The 13,909-nt window shown below is 37.0% G+C and overlaps 1 protein-coding gene across 1 annotated transcript in view; it reads left to right on the top strand.

The window, feature by feature from the left end:
* The window catches only part of CASD1 (CAS1 domain containing 1), a 30,209-nt gene that overhangs the window by 11,208 nt on the left and 5,092 nt on the right, over positions 1–13,909 (top strand). Inside the window, exons 5-15 of the mRNA XM_062605028.1 lie at positions 1,601–1,663; positions 3,295–3,339; positions 4,209–4,332; positions 5,817–6,031; positions 7,006–7,431; positions 7,850–7,939; positions 8,532–8,651; positions 9,604–9,760; positions 11,258–11,337; positions 12,190–12,291; positions 13,645–13,785. Coding sequence (XP_062461012.1) covers positions 1,601–1,663; positions 3,295–3,339; positions 4,209–4,332; positions 5,817–6,031; positions 7,006–7,431; positions 7,850–7,939; positions 8,532–8,651; positions 9,604–9,760; positions 11,258–11,337; positions 12,190–12,291; positions 13,645–13,785 — 1,563 coding nt within the window. The remainder of the gene's footprint in view (positions 1–1,600; positions 1,664–3,294; positions 3,340–4,208; positions 4,333–5,816; positions 6,032–7,005; positions 7,432–7,849; positions 7,940–8,531; positions 8,652–9,603; positions 9,761–11,257; positions 11,338–12,189; positions 12,292–13,644; positions 13,786–13,909) is intronic.

Below are 13,909 nucleotides of genomic sequence, written 5' to 3'. Positions count from 1 at the left end.
CTCTTCCACTGCTGTAAGAATATGTATCTGGGCCTAACTTAGTTGGAGTGTTAATTGTCGTAACTGCTATTGAGTTCTCTGTGCTATCCCAACAAGTATTCCCTCCACTATTTTTACATGGAGAAATAACCACAATGTTTATTATAATGTGGATATTTTAAAAAAGAAAACAAACAGAGTACTGGAGGGTAGGTTTTATGAAGGATTCTGTTCTCTGCTTGGCAATGAAACCGGTGTCCTCAATAGCTTTCTTTGCTTCCCATGACAGCTGTCAGCTGCGCGGGGATTCTGCTGGTCATGTTTTTGTTTATGCCCTGGAGACAACTCATTCTCTGTTCATGAAAACCAAAGAAGCAGTGTATTTGCTGAGTTGTCTGCAAGTGAGCTTTCAGTACCTGTTTGTGTATGTGGTCAAGATTTAGGGTACAAAATAACATTTTAGGGTGTGAGTTCATTGCAGTTTAGGCCTCTGCTGTCCCACTGCTGCCCTTCAGAGCATGCTTCTGTGTTCGTGATGTGACTAGCCCTGGTACAGGTGTGGAGTCTGCTGTTTTAGGAAGAAATTCAGCCAAAAACTTACCTAATAGGTTTCTTTTTAGGTCAGATGTGTCTCATCGTATGGTTATCTGAATGCTAGAACAGAGAGAGCAGAACACAAACCAGGACAAAGGGGCTGAGGCAGTGTGATTTATGTTGACTTAGGCTGACACATAACTACATCTTCAGAGCTCCTTAAGCCTTGGCAGGTATCTAACCACCAAGATTTGAGTTTGTCAGGCTTGGGCTTTTGGGAGATGTCTGGATAGTTAAGAATATATTCCTAGTCTGCTGCTTCCTTGTTTTGATACTGTATTGCTGTTGACATTATTGGTATGGTAGCTGAATTTTCACAATCCTATTGGCTGTGACCCAGTAATCTAAATGTGGAAAATACTTGACCAGAAAAGCGAAAATCACTGGGAACAAGTGGAGAGTTCAGTTTTGCCTGTCCCTCTAGGTGAAAGTTGGGCACTACTCCTGACGTCTAAAAAATGTCAGCTGATAATTTCTGAAGTGTAAAGTAAATTGTTAGGTTTCCGTTCTGTTCAAAAATTATTATTTCATGCTGTCAATTATAGTAAGTTCTGGAACAAAGAAAACCTGTTAGTAAAAACTGTGCAAAATTGAGCAAAAGGCAAGTTCTAACAAATAAGTTATAGCTGTGAGCTTGATTTTATCCCTGATCATGTTAGAAGTCCAAGGACATCCTGTTTGGCAGAAACTGAAAAATCATTTTCTTGGTGAAATCCCAACTCTTGAACTCTGAATGAAAATTTCTTCTTTTTTCATGGGAGCAAAGCTTTGTGGTTTGTGAGGGTTTTTTGTCATCATCCCATTCCTTGCCTCCCCTCCCCCTGGTTTTTTTTTCCTTTGCTTTCTGTTTTGCGTGCTAGAGGGGGATGTCTGACTTTTCATACTAACTATAAAGGAAATCTGACTAGGCCAAATGATTTTTCCTTCACAGTTGAATTGATAGTAATTAATTTGTTTTTTTGTATTTTTTCAATTGTTCTACTGCTTGTCTTTAAGCTTACAGAGTACACCTGCATTTGTTTGACAGGATTTCCTGTGGTATCCAGAAGTTAATGGCTCTATGAGACAACGTATCAAATCTTGGACTGAGGTTTGTCTTAAAAAACTGTGGTTCAGGAAAATACAGCAACTGTCTGAGGACTACTACCTTCCCATTTTGTTTTTTTTTTTTTACATACACAGCTATAATTACCAGCAGCTGTAGCATATTGCATACATTCAGTCAGTTACATCCCAGAGATGTGAAATTTGACATCGAAATAGTGAAAAGGGGATGTTTACTAGTGTATATGTTTCTGGGCATCTCCTAGTGTCCCAAGATGGCTTCACTTGGCCCCCCAAAACCCCAGATCAAACCAGTAAAACCCTACTTCCTTGGAACAAGTTGATTCATAGAATCATGGAATCAAACCAAGTTGGAAAAGACCTCTAAGATCATCAAGTCCAACCTTTATCTCAGGACCAGATTTCTTCACTTCTACACATTTTCTGTGATGAGATGATGATGCAGTGATGGCATAGGCTGTCATCACACAGGTGTCCTCCTGTTGCTTTTGGAAGAGGAGTGACTTCTGAAAAGCATCATCTCAGACCACCTTGACAAGGGTCTTGCTGTGATTCCCCACCGTTGCTCACCTACAATTTAGGACACACAACAGCATTGCCCTGGTTTCAGATTGAGCTGATTGAGATTCAGCCCTCCCATTAATAGCTGAAAGGATTTTATTCAGATCTGGCATTTCACTGCTTATTTGTCTGTGATGGCTCTGTCTTTATGTGACCAAGCATTTCTGATCCTGGTGGGTCCCTTCCAACTCAAGGTATTCTATGATTTTGTATATTAATTTCAGTGTTCCAAACTGAAGGACAGAGGCAATTTGGAAAGTCAACAATGCCTTAATTTATCTTTCCGTAGTATTTCCTTCAAATTACATACTAGTTATTTTATGTTTCAGTTATGATTCAACTTCTCATGTTATTCAGCATAAAATTATGCGTGTAATTCTGATAACAAGTAATATATTTACAGATTGGCAAGTAAATTTTTCTTGTTTCTTCCTTTGTTGACGTTTAAATAGCCTGGAGCTATTTTATAATGGTCCCTAGTGATTCTTTTGCTACTCTATTGGTCATTCTTGCACAACAGCTTCTATCAAGATAGCTGCACTTATAATTTCATTTTTCTTTTTCTGTGATTACTACAAAAAATGGAGAGCTGCTAAATGCCAAGGCAAAACTCATACTAAGGTGGTCAGTACTGTTGTTTCCTTACACAACTCTGTTTGAGGACATGTTCTGTTTCTTGTCCTAGAATTAACTTTCAGACCTCTGGAGCAACAACTTCAGTCAGTACAACAGCACAAACTGATGTTTGACAATGCTGCAAGATACTGAGAGAAAAAGTACTTCAATAGTATGATCTACAGTTTACTTGACAGTAGGAGATACTGTTTAGATAGCTCTTGAAGTGAATTTATGCTTCTAAATTGATAATGATTGTGAGTGCTTGTTGATCCTTTGCACTTTTGCACATTTTATGTGAAAATTCTAGGGTATCACAAGTTGATGGTCTCTGTCATATGTCTGTAATCTATTCTTTGATAACTGTCAACTGATGGACAATTTGAGTCACAGTTAATTAAGAGATGAGTCTTAATTAACCTGCTGAGTATAGTTTGTGACTATTTTAAACCTAATTTCTTTTTACTTTTTGTGTCTTAGAGTTCTGTGGCAAAACCTCATATAATTGTAGCAGGAGCTGCCACGGTAAGTTACACGTATATGGGGCATTTTAGTAAAGAAGAAAGTCCTATTAGGATGACTTTTAATGCTGTCAAGTTGGTTACATAATAAAGTTTTAAAACTCATTTTATAATAAAAATATACTCTCAGTGAATTTGCTGTTACAAGTAGTTCTAAAATATCAGGTATATTTTATTATAGCTGTGCAATGTACAGTACTTGCTTTTTGGCAGTGATACTGGTTGATAACATTGATTAGCTAATAAAGTAGCATTGTTCATTTAAAAAAGTTAAATGCAAGTACTTGCTTACTAACTGAGAATAATTTTTAATAAACACTTTTCAGTCACAAAATACTGCTTTGGAGCATGGTCCAATCTGGAATGCTCTATTTGAGCATCCATAATTCTTTTAGGCTTATATGGGCTGCAGCATCACCGAAAACAAGGCTGACATGGACTTTAAGAGGTCTCCTAACCCATCAGTGTGACACAAGGCAGGATCAGTTATACTTGTGTTGCACTTGATAAGAGTCAACCAGTTCTTTAAAACTTCCAGGGACAGATCTCAACAGCTCCCCGAAGTCATCTGTTCTAGTACTTGGCTGGTCCTGGGAGTCACGAGTTGAATGACTGCTCATTTGATTTTTGAAAAATCAAATATACATTAAGTTGAATATTATATACTCTGCATTTGAATGGTCTCTTTAAATGTAATTGTCTATAAACAGCTGCTTAGTCCAAAAGAAATATTTAGCACTTTAAAAGTGAATATTAAGAAAAATAATCTAGCTTTATAAAAATAATGAAAAGTAGCTACTAAAGAGCAAAGGAATCAGTTAATTAAGGGTCCTCAGACATACAGGTGCTGAATCTCTTTCTTTATTTCTCCAGTGGTCTATCAAGATTCATAATGGCAGCAATGAAGCCCTCACACAGTATAAAATCAATATCACTTCAATTGCACCTCTTTTGGAAAAACTAGCGAAAACTAGTGATGTTTACTGGGTCTTACAAGGTAAAGTAATGAATTTGTAATAATTTGTACTGTCGTATCTGTTGAATCATTGCCTTGTAGGATATGGGAGACTTAGTCCGTATGGCTTACTTGCAGAGTAAAAAGGGCATTGATTGAAGTCCAGTCTGGCCTTTCTTGTAGCCTTAACTAGCAGGAACCTAACTAGCTGTTCGTAGTGATGGAGATTTAAAACTCACCCAGGAAAATGTTTTGCCTTCTGAACTCTTTAATTCTTTGTTAGCTTACTCTCAGTCTCAATATGGTAGGTCTGTCCTCCCTGTGCTGTGCTCCATACCTGCCTCCTGGGAGTCAAGAACACAGTGCATAAACCAGCTGTATTCTTGTGTTTGTGTTCTATTAAATTTTCAGATTACATAAATAGTAAGAGAGGTTCAGCAAGTGCATTCTCTGTGTGTGTCTGGAATGGACATACTCTTGAGAACAGGGACAATTTAAGTCTCCAGCATGAAACTTGCTTCTGAGCAGTGATGAGTTAAGATTAAGGGCCAGAAATCATGGTTCACAATGCGTTTGTGAAATTTTTATTATGGGCACCAAGGTTACATTCTTCTGCTTTTTTTTCAAGTAAAACCATAATACATCCCTGATTTTGAACAGTGAGCTCGTATATAGAATGTGTTCCTGTTTTATCTGCCATAAAACATAGCATTTTAGGTTATCATAATCTCAGTTAGAATTCTCGCATTTCTTTCAAAACTGTGTTTATTTATATTAGAAGCAATTAGCTGTCAGGTGTGGTCCACCATTCTGTTGATAAAGATGCAGTCCATTTAAGTCATCTCCGAGCTCTTTAATGGAACAAGTAAGAAGAGGTGTCTGTACAGAGAGTTGTCTAGACATTGATTGTCCAAAAACAGGCATGAGGTAGCTGAAGTAAATCACCTTACAGTTCATAGAGTGTGTTTCATCAGAGTGAGAACATCAGCAGCTTTTTGTAGCGACTTACTGATCTCCAGCTGACCTTTTTGATCCAGAACCCTGTATAGTTTTGTGTTAAGCTCTACATGATTTCTGAAGCCTGCAATCAATTAAGTGGTGTTCTGTTTTCTGAAAGGAGAAGCTGGCTTCTTCTGCAGTAACTAATGGGTTTGATAGATTTGTTTCTTTTTTCCATGTGTCTCTTCTGCTGCCTGTCTTCTGTTCTCTTGGTTTTGGAGTCTGCTTTTGCCTTCTCCAAAGACATAAGCAGCTCTGTACTCCAGCATTATATGCTTTTCATGGATTTGGGAAAATTAAACAGGCATTCATGTCTGGCCAAAGCTTTATAATCTATAAGTACATATGCATGAGTAGGGACTGGCAATAAGAACATTTCATCGTAAACAACTCTAGTTACTGTAACAGTCTCTCGTTCTTCGCTGTACATTTAAACAGTTGTGACTATCTAAATGCCTGTGGAACTTGAGCTAAGCAAATGTCTTTGTCAAGTAGAAAGCTAATGTGCTCATTCTTTGTCCTTTCAGATCCTGTTTATGAAGATATGCTGAGCGAAAGTCGGAAAATGATCACTAATGAGAAAATAGATGCTTACAATGAAGCAGCTGTTCATATTCTGAACAGCAGCTCCAGAAATTCCAAAGCTAAAGTTAAAGTGTTCAGTGTATCGAAATTGATAGCACAAGAAACTATCATGAAGTCTACAGATGGTCTGCATCTGCCTGAATCAAGCAGAGATACAGTAAGTGCTTTTATCACCAGTCAACATTGAAAAGTAGTAAAACGAGATTTTAAGTGAATGTTCTGAAATAGCAGACGGTATGAATGGAATGAGAACCGCATTCTTCAGGCAATTTTGTTCAGAATTTCCCGGTAGGTGTGAGGGCAGTCAGTTACAAACAGTGTTAAAAAAACACACAGCAGCAAAGATGTTAGTGTGTAGCTACTTCAAAATAGCTATTAATTGGCTAGATCCTGCATGCAAACTTCATGCCTTCATCTGCATGTATCAGTTAGGGTGAGAATTACTTGTAAAGCAGTACTAAGAAATAAGTCTTAATTTTTCACCTATGTGCTCACGTAATTTTATTCAGTAAGAAGTATAAAAATGATAAGAAAACAATACATACGTTTTCCTGATTGTGTGGACTGCAACTGACTTTATTTCTTATTTTATCTTTAACCTACAAATGTCTGTATGCACACAGCATGTCTGGGCCTTGTCAGTGTGTTCTTGTGAAAGTGTTCTCTCACTGGGTCACTTCTAGTTCCACTCCTTCCCAGATTTCCATTTATTTAAAGTATTGGATGAACTACATACCATTGCACCATAGGTTTCAGTCTCATTGCCATGTTTTAGAGTTTCATTACTGTGCCCCTTTATTGCCCAAGTTTGTGAGCTGTTTTTCATTTGTACTCAGTTTAGCTCTTCATAGCTTTACACCCAGTAGAGAGAACCCTGTTATTGTAAGCATTAGGATTAGATATTCTTGCTTCCCTGAAGAAGCTCAAGGGTTTCATGTTTGGAAGAGGTGTTTTGGCTGCACTGTTGAACGCAACTAGGTGTATGGGGGTACAGTGAAATTTTATGTGTGTAATGATAGGGGAGCATTGCATATGTTTTATGCCAGTGCATGGTCTCGAAGACTTATTACAATGAAAATATTAATGTTTTTTTTAGTGATTAATTGACAAAACTTCTTATTTCTTTGACAGAATGCGATGATTCTGATGAATGTCTACTGCAATAAGATAATGAAGCCCATTGATGGCTCCTGCTGCCAGCCTCAGCCTCCTCTCACTCTGATACAGAAGTTAGCTTTCTGTTTCTTTACTTTGTCCATTATTGGATATTTAATTATCAGTTTAATTCATCGGAATAATTATCGGAAGAGCAAATCATGCACTGATTTGGAAAGTGGAGAGGAGAAGAAACCTGCCGTCGGCACTCCTAATGTTTCTACTTTAGAGATGCTCTTACAGTCCTTCTGCAAACTTGGTCTAATCATGACCTATTTTTATCTATGTGACAGAGCAAATCTTTTCATGAAGGAAAATAAATTTTATACACATTCATCTTTCTTCATACCAATCGTCTATATCTTGGTTTTGGGGGTATTTTATACTGAAAATACTAAAGAGGTAATGATCGTGTTGACATTCGGCTTATAACATTGTTTCCAAGTTTGAGTGTAAATAACTAAATGCTAAATACTGAAAGTTAAATTTTCAAAGTCAGTGTAACTGATCTGCAAAAAAATGCATTCGCAAGCAGTGTAATGGTTGCATGGAATTAGATTCAAAAGCTTTTTGAAAGCAAATGGATATGAGTGCTTTTAGCCATTGTCACTGAGTTAAATTGGGACTGAGGATAGCTCAAATACAAGAGCGTATATATCACATTAAAATCTGATAGACCCGTGTTCGCTAGACGGAAGACTTTTAAGTTGAGAACTATTTACCCATGAAGTGGTTTATTGTTTTGAACTTTCTCTCCTCATTTTGTAGATGTTCCTTGTACTTTTTGGAATAGCAACACTCTTGTTTTGTTTTGCATTAGACTAAAGTGTTAAATAGAGAGCAGACTGATGAATGGAAGGGCTGGATGCAACTTGTTATTTTGATTTATCATATCTCTGGAGCAAGCACTGTAAGTGATTTGAATTTATCTTTTTCTTTTTTAATGGGAGTGCAATTGGTGTATGTTACTTCAAAAGAAAGACAGTGCAAATGTGTATTAAAATTGAATAGGATGAATAACTAATGCTGCTGTTCCTGTAGTTTTTAAAACGCTATCAGCAGGATTTGTTTTTCTTTGTATGTAAGTGTAGATTTCATTGACACAAGCACTTTGTGCATTGTTTGACCAGAGAAAAAGTATACCCTAAATAAGGTAGAATATTATGTTGATTTATTTTTAATTGCTGGCAACACTTCCTTTTTATGTTGTGAACTTGAACCTGCTGAAGGCAAGCTTTCAAAGAGCCCCTCTTAAGTCTATTTTAGCTGGTCATAGAATGTGGAAAGTGTAGAGCAATAAATGAACAAATTCATTTTAACGTTGAAGAGGTTAGGGCACCAACAGAGCTTAGTAAGAAACAGGGAATTGTAGGATAATGTTTCTTTTCTTAGTTAAACCTGATATATTGCAATGTAGAAAAAGCATTAAATAGAGGGGGAAAATGGAAAGCCAAAAGCATTTATGTGGACATTTATAAAAGGTACTCTATTTTTCTTGACAGTTTTTGCCTGTGTACATGCACATTCGAGTTTTGGTTGCTGCATATCTGTTCCAAACAGGTTATGGACACTTCTCATATTTTTGGATAAAAGGGGACTTTGGTGTATACAGAGTTTGTCAGGTAAGAATATCTATTTACTGCTTTTATAAAGAAATTTATTCAGATAGCACAATATCCATAGTGTATTTTTACTCCCTAAATATTTTGATATCAGATTACTTAACCAAGGTTTTCACATTGAAAATGACTTTTGTTTCTATGTAAACTGATCTGTTTAATTGGTAATGTTTATCTCATACTAACATGTAGTGAATAAATGATACTTAAAATGTAAGTATGTAAGCTTTAAAATATCAAGACAAACATTTTCCAGTATATAGCAATGGAGTTTTCATTGCAGTAGCAATATCCAATATATAACAATATATAAGCAGTGATCCAGGCATGCTTCCAAAGACAGTGTGTTGGAGCCTACATTTGTTAATAAAGGAAATGAATATCCATACCATAATGATACTGGAGAAACTAACCTACTTTTGAAGTTTCCTACCCAGTGTGTGCTGTAGCAGTTTAAAATTATTTTCTAAAGAATATATCTTTTATTTCTGTTAAGTATTATATTGTCATGTAACTTGGGTCATCGTGCTCATTAAAAATATGTCTGTAGCCTGATTGTGGTACTGGTAATGGCATTACCCAAGTGTTAGATCTAGCTGGGTAGCTGTGGGAGTGAAAGCACGGAGCCTTTAAACACATCCAGCAACTGGAATACTCAGTCCCCAGCCTGGGGAATAATCGGTTCTGGTTTACCTTGTTTTCAGTGCTCTCTCTACCCAAGTAGGCCAGTATAGAACAGGAGGCCCACTACTACATAATCGGCCTGCACTCTTACATTGCATTGTTGGTATTCCCTGAGATATTTAGCCGTGTTTCAGCTGAAATATAATCAGCATGTGAGATGTAAAATACATAAATATTTTCATACAGTGCTAGAAAAACATGTCCCCCATCTCTCTCAGCTTTGCCTCCCAGCTTATATATCCTATGTCTTCTCTCCTCTGACACTCTCCAGGTTTTATTTCGTCTCAATTTCTTGGTTGTGGTATTGTGCATAGTGATGGACCGACCTTATCAGTTTTACTACTTTGTGCCATTAGTCACTGTCTGGTTTATGATCATTTATGCCACCTTAGCTATATGGCCTCAGATAGTCCAGAAAAAGGCAAATGGTAAGATTATTTTTTTTATTTATTTCTGCTATAAAGCATTTTCATGTTATTACAGTGATAGCCATAGAGAAAATGGTACTGTTGGATCTCAGTCGCTTTGTAACATAGTCAAAATATGCTAATCCAGCTATTCACAGAAATACAGTTTGTCATAGATGAACTATGTGTCAGTTAGAAAATGTAACAGCTGATAAATAAAGTCTGACTCTGGTTACAGTCATATTAGAATACTTTTTAATAGGTTTTGAACATCAGAAATGTGTGTGATAAAAAGTTATAATATTACTGAATGCAAGCTAAAATGATAGGTTACCCTGTCCGTGCTAGCTGACTGTCCGTTGTTGCTGTAATGTACTAATGGGTACGGCATGAGCAGTGAGCGTTTAGGCTTTCCCACTCTGCATCACCAATATGTCTCATCCATCTTGAGCACCAATTCTGCCACATCCTGCCAAATAAGAATGTGGGGTTTGTTATCTTAGATTAAGTGAACTATCAGCAGTATGACTTGTGATATGGGTATTTTGAGTAAAAATCAAAGTGAAATCCTGGCTTATTTTATGCATTGCAGTTCATTGAAAAGCTGTCATCAAGTGGTAAATGCTTATTTAATTCACCTAAATTAGAAATAAAACCTTCAGAGGCTTAGGTCCTCCTTCCGTGTTGGTGGAGTAATACCCAAATTTTATAGTCTGCAGGTGCAACAATAAAATATAACAAATGCATGCTAGGAATAGATGTAAAAATATAATTAGAGAGTAGTTTTGCAAGATACTTCAAAGGCAAATAGCTCTAGTGTTTTGGGTTTTTCCTGCGAAGGCGTTTCTGTTCCAGATACAGACAAATTACTGTTGTGTACTTCAGATTAACAGTGTCTTGCGAAACTAGAAAATCTTTCAGTGACTCCTTTCACTTGTTTATGCCGCAATTTACAGCTGCCAATTTATATGGTGAGAGAGGGAGAGATGATCCCTGTTGCAGTGTTGAGGCTTGATAGAGCTTAATATCAGTCAGTAGCTTTGAGGAGCAGTTTTTCAGGCTTCCTTTCACAAGATACTTGTCCCTAATGACCTGCAGTTGAGCTTTGGAATACAGCTGGTACCTCAGTGTTTAATAATGTATGCTCTACTTATCTCACATTACAAAAGCTGTTGGGCATTTTAGTTTATTTATTTATTTACATTCTCCTGGAAGAAGGACTGCTGTGCAGTGTTTGGGCAAGCATGCTTTAAAATAGTGTTTCTGGTTGAATACCCAAGTTCTCTTCTTTCTGTTTGTATGTTGTCCCTCTTTGAGACACGAGACTTATTTTAGGATTAATAGGTTTTTAATTGCTGTGAATGTTTCATTTAATTGCTTAAAGCAAAATTTAATATGTAAATGAGGTTAGTGCTAAAATATTGCTGGTAATATTTGAACATTGATTATTTAATGTGTCCTAGGGTTTGCCATTGAAAAATTGCTGACCATATACTGATTAATTTATTTCTTCATCAGGAAACTGCTTGTGGCACTTTGGTTTACTGCTGAAACTGATTTGCTTACTGACATGTATATATTTTTTGTCATATTCTCAGGTTTGTAAATTTTTACTACTTTTATCCTTGATAACCTTAGAGTATATTGCCTATCCCTACTCTTTAATGTGCTCATAGCTTGTACATTTGTTCCTGTATCATAAAGATAGAAGGAAAAAAAGGAACCTGTTTCTTTTCATATTTGAATTGGTGCGGATGCTGGAAAAAACACAATTCTGTATCTGTCTTACTCATTTGTAATGCTTGACATTTTTTCAGTATACTGTTACAAACTTAATAAATACAAAGGTCTATGCTTTGGGTTTGGGGTGGGTTGGTTTCTTTTATTTGCTAGCATACGGTGAAACACATGGTGATGCGGTGATATGAAGATCAGTGTCTCTTAGAGACTGGGTTTTGGCTTTAATACCTTATCAAAAGACTGCTTCTCATGCTAAATTAATTTAGTGACTTACTGCATGCCGCAAGTGTAGCTGACAGAAATAAAGACAGAGTTTGTCACTCCGGGATGTTACACGGGGGATTGTGTGGTTTTAATCCCTCTTTTTTTTTTTTAAGCCTGTTGAACTGTAGTCTTTGGTAGAGTATGCATTTGTTATTCCAACACATCAGTCGATCTCTCCCTTTAAGCCTGCAAGCACAAAATGGGAAGACCTTTATAGGAAGCAAAACTGAAAGTCTTTCTCATCTGAAGAAGTATTTCTGGTTCTGTTTGGTTGGGCTTTTTTTCTTTTTTGGGGGGAGTGCCTTCTAAGAAGCCTGTTACTTAGGTAATGTCATCCAGCTAGTGAAACACATAAGTGGTAATACTAAAAGAAAGCGTATTGATTTAAATGTAGTAAATATAGTTGACATCAGTGTTAATGCTTTTGCCCTGTTTATTTTTTACAGGGTGCATTCGAGAAGATATTTTCCTTTTGGCCACTGTCCAAGTGTTTTGAACTGAATGGGAATGTCTATGAATGGTGGTTTAGGTGGAAGTTGGATCGCTATGTATGTAACATTTGTATAAAGTTAGACTGCTGGTTTACGTGTATTTTTTAATCTAGGGGGACAGGGTGGTGAGGGAAAGCAGGAGTTTGTCCCAGCGGGTTGTTTCTGCAAATATCTATCAAAGCCTTGCTTAAAAGAGGGATGTTGATTTATTTGCTGTTGGATCCTGCTTTTAAAAAAGTCATAAAGTGACCTAGATTTGGTTTTTCTCAAAAATTTGACTGCGAAAATGTAACACCTGTAGCACTTCAGGCTATTGGAATACAAGGCAGGTTACCATGGTGGCTTTCCTAATCGTATTTTTTGAAAGTTGTATCAATTAAGGATTTTTTTTTGTTTTTTAAGGTAACCTTCAAAACACTTTTAAAATCAGGGTCTTTATGCTCAAACCAGACTATTCTTGTGCAGTGAAAGATGTCCAGCCCATGGCAGGGGGGTTGGAACTATGTGATCTTTAAGATCCCTACCAAGCCAAACCTTTCTGTGATTCTATGATATTTTAAAATGGTTTTCCAGTGGCAAAGTACTTTCCAGTTACTGACCCTAAAATGTAGGGGGACAGAACAGGGAGACACTGGTCTTCTTTTTTGCCTTCTTGGTAAGGTAAGTGGAGTTCCTAAGATGGGAGCATTTATCTGCTAGGCTTATCCTTACTGGGATTGCTTGCACACTTCTCCCTCTGGCATTCTTCATTTGTGAAGCACACACTATTGTCACGTCCCAGGCTGCTCCCATCAGCAGCGCACGCTGCATTAAGATGTTTCAGCCTTGGAGCTTTGCTGTTGTGAGCAGTGTGTATTCTGTGATGCAGCAGCATCAAGGGGAAGAGGAAGTCTCAAAAAAAAAAATAGTGAAGACAAGCACCACATGGGCCTGAAACAGTGTTGTGTAGCTAGCTAATGAGAACTTGGCGTAAGATCGTAAAACACTCTGAAGAGCTGCGTCTGTGAGACAGGGAAGCACTTGTGCTTCTTGGATGATTTCACCTGCCAGCTTGGGAGAAGGCCAGAGACTGGTGATTTTTCCCCAGAGAAAGCACTTCTCAGTGCTAGCATAGATTGCAGAGGGCATAGTCGGTACTTGAAAGCTTCTTGAAATTTCATTGTCATGTCTTTAATGCTCTGTGAAGCATTAGTAACAGTACTTCTATTTGTAGTTTTTGAGTTAAAAATGCAGATTATGATGACCTATTTTAGAAAGCCAGTTTTTGGTTGCTTCAGTAAATCTGGCAAAGGATCTTTTGAAACCTAAGCTTTGGTATTACAAATAATTTATCCTGTAGCATTTCTGTTTGTACCTGAAGTCCTTGTAAAAGCCGTGAAATATTCACTGCAGTCTGTTTGTCTTTTACAGGTGGTTTTTCATGGGATGCTGTTCGCTTTTATTTATCTGGCATTGCAGAAACGTCAGATGATATCAGAAGGAAAAGGAGATCCTCTTTTCTCCAACAGAGTTTCAAATGTTTTATTATTTATTTCAATTGTATCCTTTTTGGTACGTACCCAGTATAACTGTATGATCAGGTTTGTAAACCTCTAAACAGCAAGTTTTCCAAAGTTCTTCTTTAGAAAATACATTGATTTAAAAAGTCAAATCTTGATCTGTGTTTTTTTGCACA

The sequence above is a fragment of the Pezoporus occidentalis genome, unplaced genomic scaffold (assembly GCF_034315485.1).
Source record: "Pezoporus occidentalis ecotype Australia unplaced genomic scaffold, CSIRO_AGI_Poc_V1 ctg9, whole genome shotgun sequence".
In the NCBI taxonomy this organism is placed as follows: Eukaryota; Metazoa; Chordata; class Aves; order Psittaciformes; family Psittacidae; genus Pezoporus; species Pezoporus occidentalis.
Note: the sequence above shows the minus strand (reverse complement) of the source record. Positions and strands in the feature narration are given on the sequence as shown.